This window comes from Gobio gobio (assembly GCF_949357685.1).
Source record: "Gobio gobio genome assembly, chromosome: 12".
In the NCBI taxonomy this organism is placed as follows: Eukaryota; Metazoa; Chordata; class Actinopteri; order Cypriniformes; family Gobionidae; genus Gobio; species Gobio gobio.
This window is the reverse complement of record NC_137105.1, coordinates 56,079,487-56,095,700: the sequence shown is the minus strand read 5'-3', so window position 1 is coordinate 56,095,700 and position 16,214 is coordinate 56,079,487. Positions and strand designations below refer to the sequence as shown.

At 42.8% G+C, this 16,214-nt stretch overlaps 1 protein-coding gene across 2 annotated transcripts in view; it reads right to left on the bottom strand.

Annotated features, from left to right (window-relative positions):
- The window catches only part of LOC307135124 (NLR family CARD domain-containing protein 3-like), a 144,186-nt gene that overhangs the window by 34,668 nt on the left and 93,304 nt on the right, over positions 1-16,214 (bottom strand). For both annotated transcript variants that reach the window (XM_079831319.1, XM_079831320.1), the window contains exons 7-8: positions 7,694-7,867; positions 3,718-3,764 (exon numbers count right to left, since the gene is read on the bottom strand). In XM_079831319.1, the coding sequence (XP_079687445.1) occupies positions 3,718-3,764; positions 7,694-7,867 (221 nt within the window). The remainder of the gene's footprint in view (positions 1-3,717; positions 3,765-7,693; positions 7,868-16,214) is intronic.

Below are 16,214 nucleotides of genomic sequence, written 5' to 3'. Positions count from 1 at the left end.
ACAGACATGAGAGCGACAGGTCGGTAGTCATTAAGTCCAGTGATTTTGGGTTTTTTTGGGGATGGGACTGATAGTGAACCGTTTGAAGCAGCAGGGAACTTCACACTGCTCCAATGATCTGCTGAAGATCTGCGTAAAGACTGGGGCCAGTTGGTCAGCGCAGGCTTTCAAACAGGCAGATGAGATGCCGTCTGGGCCTGAAGCTTTCCTAGTCTTCTGTTTTTATAGCAGCCGGGTCATAGATATATACATAGATTCCTCATTAGTGCCTGCGTGGATCGCTCGAATGAGGAATCTACATATACATATCTATGACCCGGCTGCTATTTGACCTCACTGACAGGATGTGATGGCAGTCTGGAGAGCTGAAGCATTCGTCTGATATGAGGTGAAATTAATTGCATAAATACCGTTCGGTTTCTCTCCGAAACCGATCGTTTCGTGTCTTAAGACATCAATGTGTCGTCACGAGCCGCAGGTTTAAGTTGTCTGTCCATGTATTTATTACTCTAATAGAATTAGACCCCATTGACAAGCATTATATGAGTGACACAGCAACGGTTGGAGTTACACATCTTCATTTGTGTTCTACTGAAGAAACGAAGACACCTACATCTTGGATGCCTTAGGGGTAAGCAGAAAAACATCAAATTTTCGTTTTTGGGTGAACTATCCCTTTAAGCTCGGGTTGGATGACAGCCTTGAGAGTTTCCCAAAAGGTTGACTGGGAAACTTCTGCGTAGGTGTTAGTTTCAATAAAAAAGTTAATTTGGGAGGAAACATGATTTACAAATTGTTAGAAATGAGGAGGGGATTAAGCCTCCAATTGTGGGATGGCCTAAGACAGTTGGGTAGTGCTATGTCAAATGAGACATCACCATGATCTGAGATCGTAATACTATGATAGGAGCAAGAGCTAACACATCCCAGTAGTCTATCATCTAGAAGAAAGTAGTTGATGCAAGTGTAGGTGTAATGGACATTAGAGAAGAAGAATACTTTTTGATTATTAAATTTAAATCTCCAAATGTCCGAGACACCATTATAAGCTATAAAATCATTGACAACTTTTGCAGATTTAGTGAGGGGAAGGACCTTGTTTGATGATCTGTCTGGCACTGTGTTGAGCACGCAGTTAGTCTCCTCCTATTATTAAATTATAGTCATTGTCACAGGGGATAGCGGAGAATAGTTTATTAAAAAAGTTGTAATCATCATAGTTTGGAGCGTACACGTTGATCAAAATGACCAGACTGGTGAAAAGCCAACCTGCTACAATAACAAATCTCCCATTTTTATCAGCAATCACTTCTTCAGCTTGAAAAGGAATGTCTTTATGCACAAGAATTGCTGTCCCTCTGGCCTTAAAGTTAAACTTGGAATGGAACACTTGTCCAACCCAGCCTCTTTTAAGATAATTGACATGGTCATTCTTAAGATGGGTTTCCTGAAGAAAGGCTATGTCTGATTTTAATTGTTGTAGATAAGATGTTATTTTTTGCCTTTGCATCCAGGTATTCATCCCCTTGGTATTTAGAGAGACAAAGTGAATGGGCCGATTTTGGTTGTAATTAGTTTTAGATGCCATCATTCACTAAATTATGGGGGTGTAAATAGAGTGCAGCAGCACAGGAAGGGAATGGAGGGGGAAAGAAAAAAAGAAAAGAAAAAAGAATAATAAATAAATAAATAAATAAATAAAAAGGAAGAAAAAAAAGGGGAGAAAAAGGCATCTGGATGGGGACAGGGATCACGAGAAGAACTCAAAGCTACCAGCTTAGAGAACACCAAACTCACACTAAAACTGTGTTATACAAAGGAACAAAACAATTAAGACTATTACATATTTTAATATGTCGCTTGTGCAAAGACACTGTGTGTCAAATAAAAGAAATTGGAACAACTGAAATATTATACCGCAAAGTGATGATGTCACTGACCATTACATGGTAACTTGCATACTGCGTACTGCTGAAATCTGTCATGTTGCGCCACGTTATCGACCAGGCAGAACAATCCTTCCAACCACTATAGATAGATTCTCAAATAGCTTACCTGATCTGTCTCAGCTGCTCAGTGAACCCAAACAAACAGATGAACTAGAGGAAATGACTAGCAGTATGAGCACCATTTTCTCTAGTACATTAGAAATTGTTGCACCAATTAGATTAAAAAAGTTTAGAGAGAAAACTAAAGCACCATGGTACAACAGTGCTACACATGTTATCAAGAGAGAAACTCGTAACTTAGAGCGTGAATGGAAACAAACTAATTTATAAGTCTTTAGAATCGCGTGGAAAGATAGTATGTCACGTTATAAAAAGGCCCTAAAAGCAGCAAGGGCTGAGCATCTCCGCAAACTAATAGAAAATAATCAAAATAATACAAGGTTTTTATTTAACACCATGGCTAGACTAACAAATAAACAAGCATCGCCTGAGCAAAATATTCCGTTACAGTTTAGTAGTAATGATTTTATGAATTTCTTCACTGAGAAAATAGAAAGCATCAGAAACTAAATTGTAAATGTACAATCTTTAATGATGTCTTATGATTCAACCTCAATTATCGCCCCTCAGGAACTACTACACCGCTTTACAACTATAGGACAGGAAGAGCTAAATAAACTTATCATTACATCTAAACCAACAACATGTTTATTAGATCCAATACCCACTAAACTACTGAAAGAGTTGTTACCTGTAGTGGAAGAGCCTCTTCTCAATATTATTAACTCGTCTTTATCTTTAGGTCATGTTCCAAGAATATTCAAGTTGGCAGTCATAAAACCTCTCATTAAGAAGCCACAATTAGATCATAATAAGAGGCACATAAACAATGTTTATGTGCCTCTTCTCTAACAGGATTGGCTCAAGGCTTAATGAGAGACTGTCGATAGTTGGACCAGAGATGAGGCCTGGACTATAAATTCCTCCAAGTCTCACTGGAGGGCGCTCTCACTTTTTGCCCTCGTTTTTACCCGATTGTACTCTTTGTTACTTGCCATGTTTTCTTCTGTGTGTGTCTCTCTTTGACCATTATTGCCCATGTAGTTTTGGTGTTAAGCTTTAGTGACAATGCTGTTAAATGCAGTTACATTCTAACCGAGTGCTGTTAACCCTTGTGAGAGCCTTATGTCCTGAACTCCAATGTCTCATGCACATGTTTGTAAACCACGTGTGAAGCCGTAGGGGGTGAGTGCCTTATTTATTTTTGTAGGTCACTTGACCACCACCCTTTACTCCTGTTTTCTTGAATAGATAGGGAGTGAAGTAATATTGCTATATTTTGGATTCATTATTTTGATGCACAGGGAAGTTAGTTTATCAATGGGAAGTTAGAGTGTTGTTTGTTTATTATTTTGGCATTTGCTCACCCCTGATAATTTGCTTCAGTTCTTTGTTTATGTTTCTTTCTTTTGATTTTGTTAGTATTATCTAATGGCTGCCGCACAAAGATCGATCATTAGATCTAAGACTCTGAGAAAATAAAAATGAGTACGTTAACAGCCAATCTGTGTTGTGTCATTTATGTTTCAGTCCTGACCTAGACCGGGCCGTAACAGGTATGGGCTTAAGGGACAGAAAATATGTTACACTAGTATAAAAACAATCAAAGTATATGGCAAGTCCCCACGAAGATACAAAAATCCAACGTGTGTGTGTGTGTGTTTGTTTGTTTGAGCGTATTTGTGTTTGTGTGTGTTTGTAGACATACACTTTCGTGGTCCTGCTGTGATCCTGATCTCCCCTCCATGATCAACACTATAAACACACAAACACACATTAATGTAGATATGCATCATGCATACACATGTTCACTATGTATGAATTCACTATGCATCATTGCTCCTGCCTGATCGATTGCTCCTGTCTGCCTCTTGCTCAGCTAGTGTTTGTAGCTCTGTACAGTCTTGCTTTTGAATCTCTATTTTATATATTATCTTTGTTCTACTGGTAAATATAACTAACTCATCACCATATATTGATTAAATATTGGCTATCGCGTTAAATTTGACATCGCACGCTAGCATTTCGCTAGCCTGTTAGCTTGTGATCTCTGCACCGGGTATCCTGTTTTCTGAGTTCATTAAACAACCGTGGGGAGTTGGATTAGTAAATAGTGTCCAGCAAACAACTGTGGTAAGTTGAATTAATCAACAAACATGGTAAGCCATGTCATCTCCTGTCATTGTCACTTGCCCTGCTTGCTGCATCTAGTATAGGATTTCAGAATTAGAAACACGCATCCATACTTTATCTGAGAGTAGTGAGGATGTAACAGCTTTAGACACTGATTTGGATGCGAATAGCTTAGTGAACTCTGTACATTATTCGGTTCCGGCTGCAGGGCCCCTGCAGCAGGGAAACTGGGTGACGGTGAGACGGCATAGTCGCGGATCTAAAAACCGCTCTTCCATTCCGATTAGAACATCAAACAGGTTCTCCCCTCTCATTTAAGCACCCACTGAGTATCCTGTTGAAAATGGATGAAGTAATTGGCGATTCTATTACACGGAATGTGAAAATAGAGACACCAGCCACCATAGTCACATGTTTACCGGGAGCCAGAGCACCTGACATCAAAGCAAATTTAAAAGTGCTGGCTAAAACTAATTGTAAATTCTCTAAGATTATTATTCACGTCGGCACTAATGATGCTTGACTTCGCCAGTCGGAGATCACCAAAATTAACATTAAAGAGGTGTGTGAACTCTCTAGTACAATGTCAAATGCAGTTTTTGTTCTGGTCCGCTCCCTGTTAAAAAGAGTGATGAGATAGTTAGCAGACTATCATCACTCATTGGCTTGCAATCGCAAGTGGTGTCCGCAAAATAACATAGGGTTCATAGACAATTGGAAAAGCTTTTGGGGCAGACCTGACCTGTTGAAGAAGGATGGCATCCATCCCTCTTGGGGTGGTTCCACTCTTCTCTCTAGTAATTTGGCACATAATCTTAAAGCTAAACCTTGACTAACTGGGGCCCAGGTCAGGAAGCAAACTGGCTAAACCGACCATCTGCTAGCTATCTAACGTCATCGGACTCAGATAAATCCCAGCACATAGAGACTCTTTCACCTAGATATTATCACATAGAGACAGTGTCTGTTCCCCGAATTAGTAAATACAAAAAAACATCAAAACCATTCAACAGTAAAAATGTAATTGATGTCCAACAAAGAAACATCAGATATAATACAGATGAACAATTGATAAAGCTCGGGTTGCTGAATATTCTATCCCTTTCACCAAAAGCGCTTATTGCTAATGATATCATTACAGATAATAATCTAGATGTACTGTGTTTGACAGAAACCTGGCTAAAACCTAACGATTACATTACTTTATATGAGTCCACCCCCTAAGATTATTGTTATAAACATGAGCCGCAGAGTTCTGGCTGTAGATAAATTACTAATTGTTGGTGATATTAATATCCATGTAGGCAACGAAAAAGACGCATTGGAATTAGCATTTAGAGACATTCTAAACTCTATTGGAGTTAGGCAACACGTGTCAGGACATATGTCGATGACATATCAGATCATTACCTAGTATCATGTATACTTAATTTAGCTAAGGCTGCAAAGCCGCCCCCTCATTTCAAATATTGTAGGACAATCACTGCCGCCACTAAAGATTGCTTTTTAAATAATCTTCCTCATCAGTATCATCTCCTCAGCATCCCAGATAGCTTAGAAGAACTCGATGTTGCAACAGAAACTATTGACTCTCTCTTTTCCAGTACTTTAGGCAAAATTGCTCCCCTGCGCTTAAAGGGATAGTTCACCCAAAAATGAAAATTAGCCCATAATTTACTCAGCCCCAAGTCATCCTAGGTGTATATGACATTCTTCTTTCAGACGAATAAAATCGGAGTGATATTACAAAAGTCCAGGCTAATCCAAGCATTAGAATTTGATTCATAGTTGCTCTGTTTTTGAAGTCCATAAAAAGTGCATCTGTCCGTCAAATAACGTGCTCCACGCGGCTCCGGGGTGTTAATAAGGCCTTCTGAAGCGAATCGACACGTTTGTGTAAGAAAAATATTCATATTTATAAATTTATCAAGTAAACTTTCGACTTTCCTGCAACTTAATTCAGAAAAATTATTTTTAATAATTAATAATTTATTTAATTATTGGACAAAAAAGCTCCACAAGTAGTAACCTAGAATACTGTCTAACACTTGATGGCTGCTCAGTCAAGTCCTCGTCGTCAGAGAGGAACCTGGGTGTGCTCTTTGATACCAATCTTTCGTTTGAAAGCCACGTTTCTAACATCTGTAAAACTGCATTCTACCATTTTAAAAATATATCTAAATTACGGCACATGCTCTCAATGCAAAATGCTGAACAGCTAGTTCATGCGTTCATGACCTCAAGGCTAGATTATTGTAATGCTCTACCGGGTGGTTGCCCTGCTCGCTTAATAAACAAACTCCAGCTGGTCCAAAACGCAGCAGCTCGAGTTCTTACTAGAACCAGGAAGTATGACCATATTAGCCCAGTTCTGTCAACACTGCACTGGCTCCCTATTAAACATTGCATACATTTTAAAATATTGCTTATTACTTACAAAGCATTAAATGGTTTAGCTCCCCAGTAATTGAGCGAGCTCTTAACACATTATACTCCATCACGTCTACTGCGGTCTCAAAATTCTGGCCAGTTGATCATACAGAGAATATCGAAATCAACTGCAGGCGGTCAATCCTTTTCCTATTTAGAACCTAAACTCTGGAACAGTCTTCCTAGCATTGTTCGGAAAGCAGACACACTCTGTCAGTTTAAATCTAGACTAAAAACACATCTCTTTACTATGGCATACACATGAAACACTTTTTCAATTAAATGATTGTTAGGCTGCATTAACTAGGTCAGCCGGAACTGGGAACACTTCCCATAACACCTGATGTACTCGTTACATCATCAGAAGAATGGCATCTAGGCTAATAATAGTCTCTGTTTCATCCTGAGGTCTACTGCAGTCAGCCGGATCCAAGCCGTATCCAGATCAGATGGTGGACCTGCGCCCAGACATGACCAACGCATGACCCTGAAGTGTCTGCAGAGACGGTGTCAATTAGACTCCCTCATCGACACGGCATCCTCAATAAACCCGTCTCCGGCGTGATGACTCCGATTGTTAGAATATTCCTATTTAATAATTGTTACATCGATATGTCATCCTCAATAAACCCGTCTCTGGTGTTGCCTCTGATCTTTCGAATATTGAAATGACTCTGTGATGACTCCGATATTTTGAATATTCCGATCTATTATGACCTCTGACCTGTAAAGTTGCCAGAATAATAATGATACGTTGTTTGTTAATTGGCCAGAGGAGAACTGGCACCCCGACTGAGCCTGGTTTCTCCCAAGGTTTATTTTTCTCTATTAGGTCACCTGATAGGTTCCAATGAATCTAATTATTAAACTAAATTAACCATATAAACTAAATTACTGATCTAATTACTGATTTAAAGCCCACATTGTCATTGTATGATAATTGAAATGAGCTGAAGACATCACCGTTTTCTCCGGAACAGCTGTACGGATGAATAAAATTCTGTTGCATTCTTTTCCTGTTTAACACTGTGAAGCTGCTTTGAAACAATCTTCATTGTTAAAAGCGTTTTATAAATAAAGTTAACTTGACTTGACTATGACAGTATTCGTGTTTGACACACTTGAGTATCTGTAGTGAGCAGTTTGGATCCTCCAATTTGTTAGAGAGCAGCTTGACTCCTGCATCTCCTGGGTGATTATAGCTGAGATCCAGCTCTCTCAGGTGTGAGGGGTTTGAACTCAGTGCTGAAGACACAAAACCACAGCCTTCCTCTGTCACCATACAGCCAGACAACCTACAGATGGATCAAAACAGCCTCGTCATCTATCTATTCTCTTTATACATCTCACCAAAAACATTTTCATATTTTTCTAATTATCACATTAAAACAGACTGGATTTTCAAACATCAGCAATAGTGCTACTCAATCAAATATATCAGCAGTAATTCAATAAACACATTTAAAAAATTTAATTCATGCAGTCCTCCAGCGATTCACATTTACATTTGTGTGAATGATGAAGTTTCTCTCTGTTTCACTGTGATATTTCATTGGTTGAGGTTTTAAACATGCTTTGATTAATTTATTGTGTGTGTGCAAATGTGTGAGTGAGTTCATGTGTAAGTGTGTGTGTTCATGAATGTGTGTGTGTGTGTGTATGTGTGTGAGTGTAAGTGTGTGTTAGAGGCATGGCCGGAATCACCATTGGTCCGACTGCGAGCTTCGCGTCTGCTCACATTTATTTGTGATCACATGGCTACAGTAAACAGCTCCATAAAGGCTGTTAGCACAAAAGAGCTCACATTTAGAAATATATTGATTTTGAATTCTCATATGTTCAAGCCTCATTTCTTTACAGAGAATGATCGATTCTATTAATTTTCCACTAAGTTCTGTGATCCGAAGAGTTTTGAGCGTTCTCTCCCGTCTCACTAGAGTGGGGCAGAAATGTCATCAAACTGATAAAAAAATATCCATTCAATGAGTTTTTTATATTTATAACATAAGCTTATGATATGAGTTATCGCACAATCAAGAGTGCTGTTTTTCTGAACATCTTTTAGTTTAGCGCGATTTACGCAATTAATGCAGCATCTTCTTTTTCTGTCATTAAATCCACAACAAGACAAAGAGAATGTGCTGTCTGTGAATGTCCTGTCTCTGGCTCTGTTTACACTAGTGTGTTTTCGCTTTAAAATGCATAACTTTTGCTACGGTTACACCTGTTGTCTACACTACTCCGGTGTTTTCGAACCTTGAAACAGAGACTTTAACACCGTTTTATATCAAAAACACACTAGTGTAAATAGGGCCTATATGACACACACACAATGCACATGAAAGACGCGCGCCAGTATCGTGTGCACAGACAGCAAGCTAGAATCGAGTTCTCTTTCTTGCTTGACCGAACAATAACACACATTTATGCCAAAAAGTCAGTTTTGTCGAGTATCCTCATAAGAGCAGTTTTAAATGAGTTAAAGTCTTCAATGAACATAAAGAGTTGTGAGAAAATGGGATGCAGTTCAAATAAGGCTGTTGTACAAAATTCCCTGCCTCGCGCATGTGGGCGTCAACTTGTTCAGACTTGTCTGGTGCATGCGCAGAGAGTTTTCATCTCAGTAGCGTCCAGTAACGGAGTTATACGGAGTTTTCCTGGCTTGTTTATTCCTCAAAAGTCTGTTTTTCCTTGTGTGGTATTGCTGTGCGTTAATAACTCCGTAAGTAATAATATTTATTGTCATTGTAGACGTGTATCAGAGTGTGTCATCGTGTAATTCAGTTGATTTCACCTCAGAAGTATTTTGTGTCAACATATAGCGTAATGCTCACCTATGTGAATAATCAGTTAGTTATTTTGTTATTAACAATGTTTATTCGTTGATAGAAAATATTTGTTTGTAATATGTTGATGGAAATATGTATCAGGTCTGATCGGCATATTTACATTGTTATACAGAGCGCAGGGCAGTGCTAACGCGCACACACTTTTGTAACCCGACACCGCTTGTTAGCAGCAGCAGCGGCAGCTCCGCTCCTTTTAATGCAGCTGCATTTAGCGCCTATATATGGTGCAATAAGCTCTCGTTCACAGTTACATTATACAAATTCAACTTATAAGTGTAGTTATACAGTTCTTAACTGTGTATCTTGTGTCATGTCCTTATCATGTATATTTACTTATCATTGTATATATCCTTATTTGTTCTCTCACAGAAAACCACATTTATGTATCCACGCAAACCTGTATATGCCTTGCAATTGGATGACTGAATAAACTATCATCAAAGTTCACTCTGGATTAGCTGCAGTTCTTTCTAGCCGAAGAATTAGGCCAGTTGAGTTCCAACCATCCCACTGCGCACAGAATATCCCACAAATTGGTCCTTCGAGCCGGAGTCGGGACATCATCTGCGCTATGGCTACATCCAGAGACTTCTTTGAGGGAGGACAAGAGCCAGATCCTCGTCCAAGTCGTACCCGGCGGGTGCCCACCTACTTGGAGGATTATGTGCTTGATTATCCACCTCCGCGCAATGTTCATTCATCACCAGCAGAGGTCGCTGAAGGAATATATCATGCAAGCCAGGATCCTTATAGGGGCTATATTACTCCTGCTCCAGCGGCCAGAGACTTTGAACGTGGGAAGCTGCATCACTTAGAAGCTCGGTGGAGAGATTTAAGCAGTGAGATGAGAGAGCTTCAAATTAGAATGGACAGTGCTAGACAGGCATCTTTTGCCTCTAGATCTCCTGCTTACGGACACTACCAGAGTCTTCCTCATGTTGAACTCAGTAACAATGGATTAGAACCCTCTGTGACTGTAGCATCATCCCCACAATATGAGGAGACACTTTACCACGAGCTCTCTATGCAGCCGCAACCAATCATGCAGCCACCTAATATAGGTCGTGTATCTTCCCTGCCAGGGCCACAGTCTCAGAGACCATTTACAGAACTCCGACGATCAGACTCATGGCCCCCCACAGCTGCTCCGCCTGTTCAGCCTGCCTATCCTCAGGTACAGCCACAGCATCGGCCGACTCCAGTGCAGACTGCACCGGCCCGCATACAGCCACCACATCAATCAGCTGCTGTACCGCCTGCGCACACTTATGTGCAACCCCGACGTCAGTTAGCTGCTCTGCAAACTGCGCCAGCCTCACTGCAGCCACATTACCAGCAGATGGTGCCAGCTCCAGTTCAGCCTGTACCAGCGCAACCAGTGATGCATCCTCAACGACCTTATCAACCACTACCTCAGCCTCTACCTCCTTGGCCTGGACCACCACCACAGTATTATTATCCCGTCAACCCTGTGGCACCTGGACTGATGGAAATGGCCATTGCGTCCTCATATGGCATACCCAAACCAAAGCTGGCAGTCTTCTCCTCAGGGAAAGAGAGTGATTTCCTTATGCTTAAGAAGGGACTGGACAGCATCCTTGGCCCACACAGACATCTAACAGAGGACTATAAATATCAAGTGCTCTTGGATCATCTACATCTGCCAGCCGCTTACCAGGTAGCTAAAAGGTATGTCAACAGCCCATTTCCCTACACCAGTGCCATGCAGGCTCTCGAACAGAGATACGGTCAACCAAGACAGTTAATTCAGAGCGAGCTGAGAGCCATCCTCAATGCGCCAGTTATTCGACCGGGTGATGCGCAAGGATTTGAGGACTTTGCTGCAGCTGTTAATACACTGGTGGGAATGTTGAACACAATGGATGGGCCCTCTAGATACGAACTGCAATGTGGCTCCCACGTTGACACTCTACTGACCAAACTGCCTGGCAGCTATAGAGACTCATTCATAGAGTACTGTCTCAACCATCACATCATTGTGAGTGGCAGTTCCAGGACTTACACATTGCCAGAATTTGCAGAGTGGCTGGAGAGGAAGGCTCAGGCCATTCAAATATCTAGGCGGGTAACAGGGCCAGTGCCTACAGAATCCTTCCGGCGAGAGCAGAAACCTCTTTCTCATCCCAAAGCCAGGGCAGCTACAATCCTCACAGGCAGTGAACAACCTAGAGCTGTTAATTTGGCCTCCAGCTCCCTCACCGACACTAAAATAGCAGTTATAGCCAAAAAGCGGGAGCGCTTCAAGCCCTTTTGTCCCTTCTGCAACAACCATGAACATTATCTCAATGCTTGTGCAGCCTTTTGCAAGTTGAACCACACACAAAGAGGAAGCTGGATTAAAGAACACAAGAAATGCTGGAGGTGTGGACGAGGTCACGAACAAGACAGCTGCACGCTCAAGAAAACTTGCTCTACCTGTGGAGGACTCCACCTGCCCGTTCTGCATGAAGTTGCGGTCACGGCAGAAAACCAAAGCATTCTCACAGTGAGCACAACCACTTCTCAGGTTTACTTGGATCAGGCCAGTCATTCAGGCAGAGTGATGCTGAAAGTTGTCCCGGTAAGACTTTGCAGTGGTAAAAGGTTCCTGGACACCCATGCTGTGTTGGACGATGGGTCTGAAAGAACGATCATCTTGCCAGCAGCAGTCAGGCAGCTGGGCTTGAAAGGATCTGAGGAAAACTTGACTCTTCGAACAATAAGACAAGACCTTGTTCAACTAAGAGGAACCACAGTCTCCTTTGAGGTATCTGCTCTTTCACACCTAAGCGTTAAACACCAGATTCGGAACGCATTCACAGCCGCAGATCTCAACCTTGCTGAGCAGTCATGTCCCGCGGACGCACTTAAGAGGAGATATGGACACCTCAGGGCCATTCCCTTGTTAGCGTTCACTAAAGTGCAGCCTTTGCTACTCATAGGATCAGATTATCCACAGCTGATCACACCAAACTGCCCCATCCGTATGGGACCGCTTGGTAGTCCTATAGCGGTACACACACTTCTTGGCTGGACAGTTCAAGGACCAACAACCTTTCTCCAGCAGCCCTCAAACGTAAGCGTATGCCTCCACACCACATTCCTTTCTCCGATGCAAGATTTACGTCAACATGTGGAGCGGTTGTGGCAGCTTGACATACTGCCACAGAGAAATGAGAAAGAAGTAGTCCGCTCCAGGCAAGATAAATCTGCACTTGCCATGTTGGAGGAGAAATCGGTACGTGTTACAGTTGACGGTACAACACGTTATGCTACCCCACTACTTCATAAGCGAGATGCGGCTAAACTCCAGGCAACACCCAACGCTGTCATGGCTCTTTTAAGAGCCACAGAACGTCGCCTTGTAAAGAACCCTGACCTGGCAAACGTGTACAACAAAGAAATACACAAACTTGAGGAGGCAGGTTATGCGGTACGAATAAACAACCCAGAAGCCAATTCCAGTGATTCATGGTACGTTCCTCACCACATTGTGCTCCACAATGACAAAGCCCGGGTCGTCTTTAATTGTTCATTCACCTACAATCAAATGAACCTGAATGACAATCTACTACCTGGTCCCACTCTTGGTCCACCACTGTTGGGAGTCCTGCTCAGGTTCAGAGAGTATGCCGTTGCCATAAGTGGAGACATACGGGCCATGTTTCACCAGATCAGACTGTTACCGGAAGACCAGCCCCTGCTCCGCTTTCTCTGGAGAGACATGGAAAGAGATCGTAGCCCAGACATCTATGAATGGCGAGTGTTACCATTTGGGACCACCTGTAGTCCATGCTGCGCTACTTATGCTCTCCAGAGACATGTCAGGGACAACAGTGAAGGCAATGAAGATGTAGTTGAGTCCGTTCAGCAGTCTTTCTATGTGGACAATTGCTTACAGTCTCTTCAGTCTCAGCATCAGGCTAAGAAACTCATCGACAAAATTAGAGCAGTATTAGCTGCTGGTGGCTTCGACATAAGGCAGTGGGCTAGCAATGTTCCCGATGTGATTGCACATCTACCCTCTGAAGCCAAATCTGTAGGCTGCGAGCTGTGGCTCTCAGCAAACAAAATTGATCCGCAAGAGTCAACCCTCGGCCTCGTGTGGCACTGTTCCCAGGACACTTTAGGCTATAAGCACAGGCCTGTGTCAACAATTGGGGAAACCTCAATGAGAAGTGTCTATCGCATCCTTGCAAGCCAGTATGACCCACTCGGATACATCATCCCTTTCACCACAAGGGCCAAAATCCTGGTGCAGACACTTTGGAAGAGGGTTGGAGGTTGGGATGAACCTCTGCCTGCTGACATCTTCTCAGAATGGCACACATGGGAAGAAGAGCTGCCTAACCTACAGAGAATAACACTGCCCAGGTGTTACACACCTGCATGCAACAACACCATGTCCATTATTGATATGCATGTCTTCTGTGATGCTTCGGAGAAGGCATATGGCTCTGTAGCTTATCTACGGGTGGAAACGGCTGATGATATCCAAGTTGCATTCATCATGGCGAGGTCACGGGTGGCACCCAAGAAGCAACTCTCCATGCCACGCCTGGAGCTCTGTGCAGCATTGTCAGGAGCTCAGCTTGCTAAAACACTGAGCACAGAGCTTACACTTAATATCAGGCAGACAGTAATGTGGTCCGATTCAACCACTGTTCTCCACTGGATACAGTCTGAGTCATGCAACTACAAAGTGTTCGTTGGCACGCGAATTGCAGAAATTCAAGAACTCGTTGGGTATGAGAACTGGAAATACGTGGACTCAGATAACAATCCTGCCGACGATATCACTCGCGGTAAGACACTCACATATCTGTCCCATCCCTGCAGATGGAAGCAAGGTCCAGCATTTCTGCAACAATCTTCAGACCACTGGCCAAACCACCCTTCAGTGCCAGTTGAAGATTCAGAAGAACTCCGTAAATCCTCATTCTGTGGTAATATCTCAATCAGTCATGCCTCTTCACCTAATGTAGATAACTGCAACTCATGGGATGACCTCATCATGACCACCTATCAGTCCCTTCATGGGGCGGCAGCACCCCCTATGTCGGCGACAGAACGCATAGAGACTGAAACGGCTGTACTCAGACGTGCACAGATGGAAAGTTTTCCTGATGAAGTGCATGCCCTTAACGCCAATAAATCTGTGCATTCAACCAGTCGATTGCATTCCCTTGCTCCAACTTTGGACCCTCAACTTGATCTGATTCGAGTGGGTGGTAGATTACGCAAAGCTGCAACACTATCAGAGGATACACTTCACCCTATCGTGCTGGCACCAGAACACCCCATAACAAAACTGTTAATCCAAGACTTTGATAACCGCTTGATGCACGCAGGTCCTGAAAGAGTTTTCGCAGAGTTAAGACGAACCTATTGGGTTCTCAGAGGCCGCCAAGTGGTCAAAAAGCACCAGAGACAATGCGCTGAGTGTAGGAAATGGCATGGCAAGCCCACTGTACCTAAAATGGCAGACCTGCCTGCTTCCCGTCTGAGGATTAACCAGCCTCCATTCTGGTCAACAGGAGTTGATTGTTTTGGTCCATATGTAATCAAAATTGGCAGAAGGCAAGAGAAGAGATGGGGCATAATATTTAAATGTCTCACTACAAGATGCGTACATATTGACTTGTTATGCAGCATGGATGCCGATTCCTTTTTACTAGCCCTCAGACGCTTCATAGCTAGGAGAGGAAAGCCCTTTGAGATCATCTGCGACAGAGGAACCAACTTCAGGGGTGGAGAGCGTGAGCTCTCTGAAGCCTTCGCTGAAATGGAACCATCTCTCCAAGAGCAACTAGCCAAACAAAAAATCTCCTTTCATTTCAACCCACCTCACGCACCGCACTTCGGAGGAGTATGGGAGAGGGAAATTAAATCTGTCAAGGCTGCGCTCCAAGTTGTTCTGAAAGATCATACTGTCTCTGAGGAAGTCCTTACCACAGTGTTGATCGAAGTGGAAGGCATCCTAAATTCGAAACCCCTGGGGTACGTATCATCTGATATAGCGGATCCGGATCCTATTACCCCCAATTTGCTGCTTATGGGGCGGCAGGACGCTTCCCTACCTCAGGCTGTGTATGGACCCAGCAATCTACTTGGACGGCGACGCTACAGACACAGCCAAGTGATCGCTGATCACTTCTGGACCCAGTTCCTCGGGAACTACCTACCCAGTCTTCAGCTTCGACAGAAGTGGCAAAACATCACACAAAACCTAGCCGTCGATCAGGTTGTATTGATTGCAGACTTTCAACTTCCCAGAGCCCAATGGCCAGTCGGTAAGGTAACCAGAGTCCTACCAAGTGACGATGGTGCAATAAGAGCCGTGGAAGTAGACATTAAAGGGAATATCTATGTCCGCCCGGTTGCTAAACTCATTGTATTGCCTGAAATGCCTAAAGATTAGTTTGCAGCACTAGTAGTGGACTTTTTGTGGCATTTTGGGGACTTACAAATTTCCTACGTAAATTTGTGGGGCGGCTGTACAAAATTCCCTGCCTCGCGCATGTGGGCGTCAACTTGTTCAGACTTGTCTGGTGCATGAGCAGAGAGTTTTCATCTCAGTAGCGTCCAGTAACGGAGTTATACGGAGTTTTCCTGGCTTGTTTATTCCTCAAAAGTCTGTTTTTCCTTGTGTGGTATTGCTGTGCGTTAATAACTCCGTAAGTAATAATATTTATTGTCATTGTAGACGTGTATCAGAGTGTGTCATCGTGTAATTCAGTTGATTTCACCTCAGAAATATTTTGTGTCAACATATAGCGTAATGCTCACCTAT